The following is a 14,515-nucleotide window of genomic DNA, read 5'->3' on the forward strand; positions in this document are numbered from 1 at the left end:
GAATCTTGGCAGCTGTAGTGTGCAGCCAGAAGACAGTAATTAGAATCTACACGGATCCCGGGGGGTGGAAGAATTTCAACTGAATCTCGAGAAGATGGCTATTCATGCTCCGGTGATGAGTTCTCTTGAAATTTTGCACCAGCAGAAACAACAAATGTAGTGCATCTAAACGTTTAGCTGGGAAAAGAGCCTCCTTGGCTTTTTTCCTTTTTCATGATACTAATTATTTGGTAGCATGCTCCAGGAGAACATTTTCCATGTGCATTCAGTGTAATATACCCCTCTGTTCCTAGAGGACACACCGCTTTGTTCACAGAGTAAATGCTCTAAGGGAGAAATTCTCCGCCATGCAGAGTAACGTAGGCAGCACTTAAGTCCTCAAAATAGGACTTATGTGGTTGGTTGGTGTTGTCCTGACCCCTCTGCACAGGGGAGAATTTCATTCCTGAAAGATTCCTGACAAAGCTTGGTACCACAGAAGCAATAGGGACTGATCCAAGGCCCACTGAAATCAACATGAGCCCTTCCATTGGTGTCCATAGGCCCTTAAAGCCTAGAGCCCTGTTACAATTCCCAACCTCGTGTAGCTTTTGGCTGCGACTTTCAAAGCTGACTAATGGATTTGGATGCTCAAATACCCATTAAAATTAATTCAGGGAGTCAGGCATCCAACCCTCCTAGGCAGCTTTGTAAATCTCAGCCTTAGGATATACCAGAGCAGGTAGATCTTAAATGGTACAGTAGAAATACCCAAGAGAAAAACTACATCTTCATTGCAAATATCTGCCAACTCTCTCCTAGATCTAAGAATACTTGCAGTGTAAGACACACAACAGGCTAAGTGCGCAGGTATGAGTCACATCTCTCGCCTTAGAAAGGGATGAAGTGACACACACTGCTTTGACTCAGCAGTGAGTTACTATTTTTGCACTTCCTTTACAACAGGGATTTCTTAGCACTTCTTTCTGCCCATCCTTTAGCTGACAGCACCATGGAAAGCCTTTGAGAAACCCTACAGGATCAGCTTAATCACTCTTCTCACTGTCTCCCTTTCTCCGCCCCCCAGCTCATTTCCAAGGAATGATTCAAAATAAGTTTGAGATCATTATCTTTCATCGGCGGGTGCACTGCGTGTTTGTTTTTAAGCCCCCTTCAAGATATGGTATTTAAAATGCATCAATTGTTACCATAGGTTGTTGAACTTCCACTTTGATGATATCTTCGTAGATATCATCGCCTTCATCTTCACAAGGGACGCAGTCGTAAATATCCTCCCCCAGATCATGTTCACTGAAAAGAAAACAAGAGGATTTAGGAATACAGAGGATACATTCGCTATAGGTAGATTATGCAAGCGAGCTACAGCTTCCAGTAAAGAATGGGGGAGGGGGAAGAGGGAGAAAACCCAAAAAACTGTAATGTAAATAAAATAAATTAATGGCGATATCCTATCTCCTAGAACTGGAAGGGACCTTGAAAGGTCATCGAGTCCAGCCCCCTGCCTTCACTAGCAGAACCAAGTACTGATTTTTGCCCCAGATCCCTAAGTGGCCCCCTCAAGGATTGAACTCACAACCCTGGGTTTAACAGGCCAATGCTCAAATCACTGAGCTATCCCTCCTCATTTCTCTTTTCCATTTTGCATTAAGGAGGTACTTTTTTGGTATCAGCTACCGCAGTATGATTTCATCTCCACACCTCCCACTCAGATGCTAAAAACCTAGGAATATAAGCCATCATCACGAGGTAGCATGGTCTAGTGGATAGGAAACTGGAGTGGGAGTCAGGAGCTCTGGGTTCTACTCTTGGCTCTGCCTTGGGCAGCTCACTTGACTTCTCTGTGCACTTTTATTTCCTTCCCCTGCTTTTGTCTGTCTTCTTTATTAGACTGGGAGCTTTGCCGGACAGGGACCATCTCGCTAAGTGTTTGCGCTTTTAGCTGGGGCCTTTGGGCACTACTGCAACCCAAATGACACCTACATTGACACCAGGGTCTAAGGTCAAACTCCACAGCTGTATTACTTCTAACCAACCAGCCTATTTCAAACATCGTGGCCCCAAACGCTGCAGCTATTTACAGCACTTTGCCTGTTCTAAGCACTGGGCAGACATCAGTTAATCAGTCCTGCCAACACCCCTGGGAGGCTCACAGATTCATCGATTCCAAGAGCAGAAGGGACCATTGTGATCATCCAGTCTGACCTCCCAGGAGATGTGGACACTGCACACTAAGCCCGGGCTCTGACTCAGGGTGGAGCCCAAGGCCCTCTTCTGTCCACACACAGATCAGTCTGACTCAGGTCAGCAAGCACTCAGGACCCTGCTAGGCAGGTAGGTCAGAGCCCAAGTCCCACCGTGACTTGGTTCCAAGCCCTTTCACTTTAGAGTGTGGATGCAGCTCAAGCCGCAGACCCGAACCAGAAGGCTGGCATAGTACAGTATGGGTGTGTTAGCATGACTGAGAGATCTGGGTCCAGCAATGGTAAACCCAGGTTTACAATGCAGTGTGGACGCTCAAGCATAGGCTTGGGAACATCAGGTCTACAAGGCTGGGTCCCACAGACCTGGGCTTAGTGTGCAGTGTAGACAGGCTACAGCCAAGATCGGGGCCAAGATGCAGGGTACTATAGAAACACCGAGTTAGAGTCCCTGCCCCGAAGAGCATTATTACTCCATTTTACATATGGGGAAACCGACTGAGAGGTGAGGGGACATGCCCAAGGTCACACAGGAAATCGGTGGCAGAGGCAGCATTAGACCGCAAGTCCTCCGCACTCCCAGCCCTGTGCTCATTCCTCCAGAAACTGTTGCCTTCCGACTGGCTTGGGGGAAATGCAAGGCTGACGAGGCACCTGAAAACACAGATGTGCACCCAGTTGCTTTTTCGCTATGAAGCGGATGAAAGAAACAGGATCAATGTTCTTGACACTTGGTTATTCTTTCAGCTGCCCCCCGGTGCTGATGAACTGACAGCACATGAAGCAATTGGCCATTTATTCCTATTCCACTTAGTAAACGCCGGCTCAGACCCTGAGCTACTATCGATCAGCGTAGCTCCATTGCCTCAGATGGATCTAAGCCAACTTACACCAGCTGATGGATCTCGCATTTTATCCCCGGTGCCAAATTCAGACCTGGGCCAGCTCCATTGGCGCCAACAGATTTGCCCTCATGTACACCAGGGATGAATCTGGCCCACAGGGGGGCCTGGAGCTGTAGCTCATACGCTCTTTATTGGTAGTATTGGCACTGTAACAGCACTCAAAGGCCACAGATAGGGCTGGGACCTGCCTGTAATAGCTGATGTACAAACCCACATTAAAACACAGACCTGGCGCTGAAGAGCTTAGAATCTAGACTTTACTCATTGACACATGCACATACCCCGCAGCGAGAGAATGAGCGACTGTGAGCAGCAGAAAAATAATTCTGTGTAGATTTTTACAGTCTTATTTTTCAGTTGCTAAATATCTGTTGCTAAATATTTATTACTCTGACCATCTCCTATATGTCTGATACCACACTTACACTCTGTTACCCACATTCCCAAAGCCGTCCGTATCCCGACGCATAATTATAAGTAGGCTTGGCACAATTAAGGTTTTATTTTTTTTAAATAATTTTGACAGGTAACATCAATGTTTATTTTTTAAGCATTTTTTAATCAATTTAAATTTTCACAGTTGTGGGCATTTATTGGGGGTGGCGCGGGAGGGGGTCCAGATGGTTATTGTTTAATGATAGTAGACACTGAAATTGAAAAAGTTAAAGCTTTATATAACCCAAATTGTCAACATCACATATCAAACCATACAGCGTCTATGTCCTTAAATCAAACTAACAAGTTCTCAAGCAGCACTTTACTTATCTGTACATTTTGATCATCAGCAAAGAAAATATTTTGTCATCAGTTTCTGAGTGAACGGGGAAAATCGATGTTTACCGATAAAAATCTACTCCTTCCAAGCCTAATTATAAGTGTTAATGGGCTTAATAAATTCTACAGGGTTAAAAACAGTGCTGTGGCTCTGAGACCTTGAACTGTCAGGTTAAGTTTATGCTAACAGTTGCCTGGGCTGTAAACTTCCAAAAGGGCATCGGAACTGTGTCCTCTTTCTTTCTTTTAACTCAGAAACGCTTGTGGCGATCTTGCAACTGAAACATAAAGCTTTGTTTCTTGTAGCACAAGGGGAAATATTGCCGCTCTGTGCCAACACTTTCTTTAAACGCTGCGTGTGATAGAATCACGCATCCTGTGTTCAAAGCTATGCTCTGGCAACCTTTGCTTGCACAAGTCATTGAAATGCTAGAGAAGATCCCTACACAGCCAGAGGAACAAGGAAGGTTCAGGCGGAGGAGAGAGCAGTACACAAAGAGACTATATTTAAGCAACAGATCTTTATTGTTATTTTTTATTAATAAATATAATTATTATGGCAGTGCACAGAGACTCTGATTGGGCCCCACTGTGCTGCTAGATTCTGTGCTGACACAGATCCCAGATCTGGAGTCAGATCCATATGGATGTGCTCCTGCACGTGCATGGGGCCCCGCTGACTTTCATGGGACTCTGCACACGTCCACAGGTCCAACGGGGTAGATCCAACTGGGGAAATCAGGATGCAAGAGGAAGACACAGAGATGACAGCCACATTCAAATAGTCATTGCCCACTCCCATGATTTTACCGTGAGTCTTGTGATTTTTGATGCGTTTCTTAAAGCCCCAGCTCCTGGAGTCATGTGAATACATGCAAATCTCAGCTTTCATTATTACAGAGTGAGTTTCTACCTTGATGGTTGAGAGAAAAACTTGAAAACACAACTCAAGTGCACCCTAAAGACTTATGGGGGAAAAAGCAGAAGGCAAATAAGAAGAAACCAACATTTTGTAAGAGTCTCATGATTTTTACACCAATCTCATGATTTTTGAACACTTGGGATTGGTGATATTGAACTAGAAACATGAACCTGGCCTCAGCTTGATTTTAAACATATTTCTTTTACTTTACACACACACACACACACACACACACACACACACACACACACACACACACACACACAAAAGATCAAAGAAACATGGGCTTTGGATTTACAGGGTTTGTTTCATTCAGTGGCTCAGTAAATCTAAAAGAGGCTAAATGCTGATCTCAGTTATTCTGATGTATTATTTATACTGAGGTAGCATGTACCAGTCACTGATCAGTGATGCACTGTGCTAGGCACTGTACAAACATAGTAATACAAATAATAAAATAAATAATCACCATCATCATCCCTGGACTGAGGGGCTTGCAATCTAAGCAAATCCACCCTGCTTCTTTTAGGCTGCAGTAATAGTTACCTGCACTAAGCTTAGTGTAAAATACCAGATTTGTGGGTAAAATGGTCTTTGACCTTCAATATCTTCCAAAGAGAAGAATCTGGGTTGAACAATGGCTGAGTCCACCCCCTGAGCGATTTCCGACTTGTCTCTGTGCTAGGCAATGTATTTTTAGAAGCCTGGATTTGAATTATTTTAACTCTCCCTAGAAAAAATATAAACAACTCTCCAGGATGAAACTCAAAGCAAACTGCTGACTGACCCAGCCAAAGATGCTAACACATCAATGCAGAGGTGGCTAAGAGGCACAGAGAATAATGTGATATTCTGCAGAATCATAGTTGACGGAGAGGCCTGCTTTCAGAACAGCTTTGAAGAGGGCAAACAAACATTCTTAGCTGTGTGAAGAACATCTCCTTCTGCCAGAAACAGAAGGGAGCACGTAGAGAGGAGCCAAATACTGTAGGCTCAGCGAGAGTCCCAATGCCTTGCAACACAGAAGGAGAGAATACGATAGACACAAAATCCAACTCAGGATCAGGGCTGGCCAGACAACAAGACTGAAAATATTTGCAAAAGTGGGTTTTATTTCTCTTTTACGTGCCATTATTTCCATTTCTAAATAGAGATGTAGTCAATAAAAGTATGTTTTTAAATAAATGCACCAGTGTGCTGCATCAACACTGTTCCTACCAAGCGATACGTTGTAGCTGCTGTACTACCCACTAATAGCCAGCGATCCATCTTCCCTTTTTCCAAGCGTCGTCGCTGCAGTTATTATCTGTCCCAATATTTGTATTCTGAGCTCTTCTCCTCAGCCAGAGCGACTACCTCCAGATTCCCGATTTATCTTCCATTCCAGCCGGCACCCATCAGATTTCTAGCTGCATCCCCATACATCATTCTGGTGGCTGGAAAGTCATTAGGAAGCTTATGGTTGAGTTAATATCGCACCTGCTATTCCTTCTATCAGCCAGCAGGACGATGGACTGGGTGACAAAGATAAAAGCGCCCCGTGTGAAGCCCCCGAACATTGCCAGCCCAGCACCCACATCTACTGCACCACCACGACTAGAAGTCTCAGTGTTCGGTGCCAGCGCATCGTTCTGTTTCCAGCTCCCGCCCTGCCGCTGGCTTCCCTGCAGTCCTCACTCTAACATGCATCCTGACCACAAGGAACGACTGGAACAAAACCAACACTGTAGATCAAATGTCTCCTGGTCACATGGGCCCAAAACATAGACAGACTGACTGATAGTCTCCCAGCCTCGAGAGGCCCAGCTCAGTAACACATAGAACTTTAAATGCTGGGAAGTCTCAATGCTGGTGACAGAGCTCTGCCAGCCTGCTGCCAAAGCCCCCAAGGATAAACAGAAGAGACAGCGTTGTTAACTTGCTCTAGATAGATGGTATGGGGCCGCCATTTATCCCTTAAGAGCTTTTCTTGACAGCCCCTGTAGGAGCCTGTTAGGTAGAGAAATAGAACAAGGCAAGCAACAACCAGGGTGTCACCACCAAGGGCGCAGGCTGTGGGAAGCAGACATAATGAGGAAGAAAGCTCTTCACTGCAGCTAACATTGGACAACCTACTATACAAACCTCCCCTGCAACCAGCATTTAACTCCCAGCTCGAGGATTAAGCTCTCCCTTTGATTAAGGCCAAGGAGTAAACCACAACCACATGAATGAGTGGGGTGGCCTTCCTGAGTTAAAAGTTGGCTGAAAGTCACAGGTGGGTTAATGTCCACGGTACCGAGTACCCACACCACGCGCCGAAGTCACAGGGAGATGCTGGTGCTCAGTGCCTTTGAAAGTCAGGCCAAGGTTTCATATTGAGAAATCCCATGTGGCAGTTTACAACAAATGAAATCAGGAGGGGGTGGGACTTCAGGGTTGCTGGTTTTTTTAGCTTATGCCCAAATAAATGTGTTCGTCTCTAAGGTGCCACAAGTCCTCCTCGTTCTTTTTGCCGATACAGATTGACACGGCGACCACTCGGAAACCTGGTTTTTTTAAGTCATTTTACATGTGTATTGTCCACCACCTGGAACTGAAGCCAGGTCTTCAGGCACTAAAGACATGAGTCTCTACCATTTGACACTAAAGGAGTCATTCCTCTAGGTGGAAGCAGTAGCAGGCTCCCATCCTTGGTGGACCAGCCACTAAGCGTGGGACGCTGAATACAGCATGAACAGTGATTCACATGACGTGTTACAGACAATGGAGTGTAAATATCACATAGAGTAAAAGTTGATTCTGTGATTTATTTTCACTGAGGGTTTGACTCTTCCATACCCACATTCATTCCAGTGTATTTCTCCCAGAGTTTCCCCTCCTTTCTTCTTTAATCCTCTGAATCGGCTTCTTGCGAAGGTTCCCACCCTGGACCATAAGCACCCTGCTGGCTTTTACAGCCACTGACTAGCAGCAACGTCATTAGGACTAGATTGTCCCCACAGGCCCAGTGGCTCAAGAACCTCAATGCACAGAGGCTCAGAACTCCCCCTTCCGGCCTCCTCCATTCAGCCCATCTCTCTCAGCATTAAGGGACGCTGGCAAGACAGATAAGCCCTCCCTCAAACTAAGACTGGGGTCTTGCACTGCAATTATGCTCCTTAATATCAAAGTGCAAAGCATTCTCTGAATGACAGGCTGCAACAGCCTTAATACACAACAGCCCTAGAGTCGGCACAAACACTGAGAAACGCAAGCATCAGTTAGATGAATCCATACTGGGGCAGAAGCGTCGGAATTTAGGGGACGAGGGAACATTGCTAATTCCCACTAAGAACCAGAAGAGACACTAACAATGACAGAATTGTGTGTGGGAGCCGCTGAGAGAAATGCATGTAGCTGTTACTCACACAAGCAGTCTCACTGATAACAGTGATTAACATGATTAAAAGCTCCAGAACGGTCCATTAACACCTCAACAGGAATTTTGTTTGCTTATTTTGACACCTGTGGCTTTTCCGTTGATCATTAATACTCACGCTTCCTAACGCAGCCCAGCACTTAGTAAAAGTGAAGGATGATCCTGTAATTAGAAGAGATCAGGAATAAGAACACTGAGGTTCTATTCCCAGCTCTGCGACAGACTTGCTGTGTGATCTTGGGCAAGTTATTTAACCTCTTTGTGCCTCAATTTCCTCGTCTGTAGAATGGGGATGACGATACCCACATCATAGGAGAGACGGTGGGAAGCAATTCGAGTCTGTCATTTAAGACAGATCCGTAAATGCAAAATTCTAGAGAAGCTCCAATCAGCAAGCAGCGCTGGTATTACAATAATGAAGTCTCAGGACCTTATTTACGAAAAAAAATTCCTTTTAAACCTTTGCTGAGAAGTGGAGAGGGACTGCTATTCTTGTGGTGAACTATCAAATGTGTAGATTGGACAGAATCTCCCAGGACAGACTGTAGGTTGTAGAATCTTTCTGCTTTGTATATTACTGTTGACATCAGTGCTTTTCGCATATTGATTTTCATCGATCTTTGCAAGTCATGTGCCCCGGTTGGAAATAGACCACTATTTAAAAAAATAGATCAAGAAGATTTTAGTCTGTGGCAACTTAATAACACGGCATCACAGTGACAATGAACAATAGCCAGATGCTCAGATGGCATAAATAGCATCATTCCATTGATTCAGTCAGAGACAAGCAATGTTAAGCCAGATGAGGATCTGAGGTAAAATTTTCAAAAGATCCTCATTCCTGTTTTCAAAAGTAATTTAAGACCATAGGAACCTAAGTCTCATTGAAATGGGATTCAGGTTCCTACGGGCCTGTAACGGTTCTGGGGGCACGCAGGACAAAGTCACATTGTTATCCTCTGCCTCCAGTGTGATGGTATCTTGCCTATGTGGGTGTCAGCTCCCTAATTCTGCCAGCCTTCCAGACGCTCTCCTCTGAGCCAGACGCTCTCTTCCTATGCCAGCCCAGTTTCCACCTTGCAGGTTAATAGGAGGTGTACCCCAGTCCCCGAGTCCCTTTGAAGCTTTCCCCTGGGATACCCAGCTCCTAACACTGGCTACTCACAGAAAATCCAAATCCTCTGCTCCCGAAGGAGCAGTGTACTGCAGATTACCAGTTTCACCTTAAACCACCACTCCTGTAAAATGCACCGCACTCGTGAGCACTTCTAATAAACAAAAGTAGGTTAATTTAAGAAAGAATAGTGATTTAGCTAGAAACAAGAGAGTGTGGTGCGAACAAATGGGAACAATATAAAAGAAAACACAAAACACAAACTTGGGTCTACACTTATTGATAGTTACCTTTTCTATTTAATAAAGTAGGTTTTCCCCCAAAGTTGCAGAGCTGGCTGGTTTCACAAGAACCTAGATCCAAACATTCATGAAAGCACTTGCACTCCACAAGGGGTTTCCTCAGTGACTAGATACCAAGTGTTTCTCCCTCCTCCATCTCATACCGAAACAGTCTTTTGTTTCTATTCATAGACAGCACCGGCTCCTGTCTTGTAATGTTCCTTTTTACACCTTGTTGCCACTGATGGTTTTCCATTAAAAGTCTTGGGACTGAGCAAGGTTAAACAATTCAGCCTCACATTACATCACTGGTTAAACAGGTGTGTGTGTGTGTGTTCGTTCCCCCTATGGGCCATCACCAAGACACATTATCTCCTGGTAACTAATGTTTACTCCAAGTCCATAAAGCATACTTTCAATATCAATACATTATTCCTTAAATATTACATCAATATACATACATCTCACAATGATCATGAAGTTTGAGAAGTTACACGCTTTCCATAGATACCTTACATGTTACTCTTCATAGATAAATATGCTGTAAGACATGTGCTTGATGTAGTGAGTTTGTCAGGACTGAGGTGAGAGGAGTTTGCAAAGAATCAGGGATCCTTTGCTAAAGAGCCTCTGTGTCAAGGGACCGAAGTCACTTTTGAAAATAGGACATAGCGCCCCTCAGTCACATCAGTGGTTTTGAAAATTTTACCCTGGTCTATAGAGAATGATCTCCTTGCCGAAGGATTTTTTTAGTCACCTTATAAAAGCGTATAGCAGCAATATCATTCTCTATTCTACAAGATACAGTTCTCTGGTCTATAAAATGTGTTTAAAAAAAACCCAGAGAAAGGTTAAAACTTTCTATTAAATTCTACTGGACTTTTCGTAAAGCTGTGGCATTGCTACTTGGTATCTTGGGAGGCGAAAAGAAGGATGTCACAGATATTGTGTCCAGGTTTAGAATCTGTCAAAGCAGCTGATTGCAAATATATGTTTGGAGAAAGATGCTGTATACAAAGGAAACAGAGACTGAAACTCACTACTCTTTGGAGGGAGATTCCTGGATAATGTAGGGCCAGAATTGTAGTTGTTTAATAATTTTTTTAAAGTTGTATAAAATCTAGTATTAATAGAAACATTTTAAGAGGAGTTTAAAATGAATTTTTAATTGAGTTATTTCAATGAATTATTTCTAAATGAATTATTTCTTTGTTCCTTCTGTGGTCCTAGCAATCCACACGTCATGATGTTATGGCAGAACAGTCACTACTGCCAGCCCTAGTTGTTCTACCATCAGGAGACTGGTTTAAAATCATTATTTAAAACAGATCTTTATTTGCCTTGCTTTTGAGCCTTTAGTGGTCACTTTTTCCACACTTTCCTCTGCAACCATGAGAGCTAGAGACTTACTATTTTAAAATAAAAGCGGATATTCTCATGTAATCACCTGACTCCAGGAGCTGGGTCTTTAAGAAACCCCAAAATATTGCAAGACTCCTCACAAGAGCGATCAGCAATGTACACAGAAACCAAAAAGTAAAACTGAGTAGAAAGAAGTGTGACTTTCCAGAATATTCACCCCAGTCCAGTGGGCCCAAATTATGCATTCCACAGAGTCAACCCCTTCCCAGCTAAGAGCTTCACAGAGACATGGGATATGAGCAATGGTACTGCAGGGATTGCTTCGTCGTATGCATTTGACAGAGAGTCCAACCCTGCTTCTGTTGAAACCAGGGCAAACCAGTGACACCAATGGCATCTGTATGATGTGCACTCCCCTGATAGAAACATTCGCACCTTTCAACGTATGTGGTTGCCTGTACGTGCTGGAGGGTGGCACCAACTTATCCTGTGTGGTCATATATCATGGAAAGGCCAGGGGAGATTCAGAGGTGGTACCACTTCCCTGCTTACATCAAGATACAGGCTGACAGGCCAAGGGGGGATCAAAAGACAATTTACATTTTTGTTGCAGGACAGCGACCCAGGCGCAGCGTGGGGGACTGCGCTGTGCGCGCTAGTTTCTGGCTTTGAAGAGGTTTCTCGTTAGCCTGGCGGGTTGCAGCATTGGGAATACTTGCGCAGAGGGGTCGATTTGTCAGTCAATATCGGAGTATCCGGCTACTTTCCTGCCTCAAACCTGCTTGTGAAGAAAACTTTTTTTTTTTTTTTTGCGCGCCTTGAGTGATCTTTCCTGACTAAGCAAGAGCTACAGCCGGGATAGGTGACCTATGGCACGGGTGCTGAAGGCGGCACGCGAGCTGATTTTCAGTGGCACTCGCACTGCCCGGATCCTGGCCACCGGTCCGGGGGGCTCTGCATTTTAATTTAATTTTAAATGAAGCTTCTTAAACATTTTAAAAACCTTATTTACTTTACATCCAACACTAGTTTAGTTATCTATTACGGACTCATAGAAAGAGACCTTCTAAAAACGATAAAGTGTCTGACGGGCACGCGAAACCTTAAATCAGAGTGAATAAATGAAGACTCGGCTCACCACTTCTGAAAGGTTGCCGACCCCTGAACTATAGGGCTGCACAGGAATTGCTATAGAATCCTATCGGTTTCACCCAGATTCCGTTCTGCAGGGCATTTCCATACGCTGTGTTCCAGCAGCACCGCTCCCCTTACGAGTCTCGCACAACACCCTCTGACTTTGCACGTGTGTATCCAAAGCCTTCCCACGGGACAATATGCTTTGCTGAGACAAAGCAAAGTCTGTCAGCAAATCTGTCCCTGGCGTGAGCGCACGAACCTCACTGGAGTTACACCAAGGGTGAACATGCCCCCAAACAAAACAAAACAAAACAATGAGCTGCCAAACGGTCAGGATCCATCCAGGGTCACTTTCTCTGAAAGTCTTGTAATGCTTTCCAGTGTACGGAAGAAGTCAGCTGTGCCCGACACAGCAACGCGACTGTGTTTAAAGGACGGGAAATAGGAAAAAGTAGGATACGTTTTAATGCCTTGCGCAAAGCCATATTTAGGGTGTGTGTGTGTGTGTGTGTGTGTGTGTGTGTGTGTAAAACGTACCATAAAATATCCCAAATGACAAGCTGAAATGTGCTATTCTGGCCATAGGCTCTTTTTGTGCTGGGAGATGTAAAACCATCATTAAAATTGTTACCAGGAAACCAAAACGGCCATTCTGCCCAGGGTACATCATATGTCATTGTTAATTGGCAGGGGGTGGATGGGGAAGTAAGGCGGGGTCAAGGGAGAGGAGCCACGCAAAGCAAGTTGCCGTGGCACTAAAAGCAGAGAACCCAGTGAGCCCCTCCACTGCAAGGTGTGGGTAGCTGAAGGGCTCACTGGAGCGTGTGCGCTTCCACTTCACAATCATCCCCCTTTCTTTCCTTAATTTGAGCGATCCCCGGGAAAAGCACAGCGTTCCAAGCGCTGAGCATCTTCCAGCATCAGGCTCTAACTCTCCAATGGTCCCCACTTGCCAAGGGTGTGGAAGGCCAAACCACCTGGCGCGTGGTAACTGCTGCACTTTGGATCGTGGGTAGGAGGGATAGAGGAGACAGGTGCAGCAGAGAAGCGCCATTCGCACACTATCAATGCCTGCACAGCGCAAACCTAGGAAGAGCGAATGCACCGGGGTGATTGAGTCGGTGAGGAGCGTGATTAACTTGGGCTAGGACGTTGGCACCCAAATCCTATTGACATTCAATGGGAGCCGGGCACCTAACTTCCTTAGGCTCCTTGCAAAATCCCAGCTGTAAAGCTCCAAAAAATAATTTGGCTGAGGAGGATATGAGAAGAGACACAAAGCACCCGGCCCCCCGATCCACCTCCCTCAATGCTCTTTTCATATCCGTCCTCCGCTCTCCTTTTCATGCCTTCGTCCATGCTACCCCCTATGCGCTCCCTGCTCCTTGTGCACCTTTCCTTCCTTCAGATCTTTGCACTGTTTGGAGCTCTGACCGTCACCTGGCCCGCTGGTGTAAGGAGTCAGAACTGAATGATGCGTCCGGCTGTCACCCTCTTTCACACTTACTGTTCCGTTGGCTTCAATGAGATTCTCACACAAGTCAAGGGCACTTTGATTAGACTCTGATTGCAAACTGTCTCAGGGACCATGCCTTCCTCTGCACCTTGTAATGGACCCAAAACAAAGGGACCACTCAGAAAACCATAATTAGGGATAACAAGCCAAGCAGAGTGCCAGCCTCCCCCGAACACTCTGCTATTCCAAGCTTTGGCTTCACCTAAGCAGGGGCTGACATGAAACAAGTGCCCGACGGGAATTAGATTTAGACCAACAAACTCACGTCAGATTGGTCTCAGTGAACACCCATACCGGATGGGGCCAAACCACGGCTCACGAGCCACATGCCCCCCCGACAATCCTCCCCCCATAGGAGCCGACTCTGTGGATGCTCCAGGGCTGGAGCACCCATGGGGAAAAAATGGTGGGTGCTCAGCACCCACCAGCAGCCCCGCATCAGCTCCCCCCCTCCCTCCCCACGCCTCCCACCCATCGCGATTAGCGGGGGATTGAGGACATGGAACGCTGGGAGGAGGGGACATAACGGGGCGGGAACCGGCGGGGCGGGGGTGGAGCAGGGGTGGGAAGAGGCGGGGCTGGGTAGGGCATTGGAAGAAGGGGTGGAGTGTGGGCAGGACCTGAAAGTCAGTATCTGTGTGTCTCCCTCCCACCCCCATTCTTTGCCTACCAAACTTGGGGGGAGAGATTTGGGCTTCTGCCCTGCGGCAGGGTGGGAGGGCTAGGGACTTCTGCCCAGCAGGGAGGGGTGGTTTTCTCAGGGCTTTAGCCCCGTAGGGGGTGGGGGCGGATGCCCCAGCTTGGGGCTTCAGCCAGCGCCCCGGCAGGTGCGCCCCGCGGAGATGAAGCCCCGAGCCCCAGCAAGCGCCGCCCTGTGAGGCAGGCTGCGAGTGTCCTGTGCCTCTC

General features: G+C 46.0%; 1 protein-coding gene across 1 annotated transcript in view; it reads right to left on the reverse strand.

Annotated features, from left to right (window-relative positions):
- VAV2 (vav guanine nucleotide exchange factor 2) overlaps positions 1-14,515 on the reverse strand; it is a 258,067-nt gene that overhangs the window by 73,510 nt on the left and 170,042 nt on the right. Inside the window, exon 5 of the mRNA XM_034752021.1 lies at positions 1,188-1,290. Within this exon, the coding sequence (XP_034607912.1) occupies positions 1,188-1,290 (103 nt within the window). The remainder of the gene's footprint in view (positions 1-1,187; positions 1,291-14,515) is intronic.

Source organism: Trachemys scripta, chromosome 17 (genome assembly GCF_013100865.1).
Source record: "Trachemys scripta elegans isolate TJP31775 chromosome 17, CAS_Tse_1.0, whole genome shotgun sequence".
In the NCBI taxonomy this organism is placed as follows: Eukaryota; Metazoa; Chordata; order Testudines; family Emydidae; genus Trachemys; species Trachemys scripta.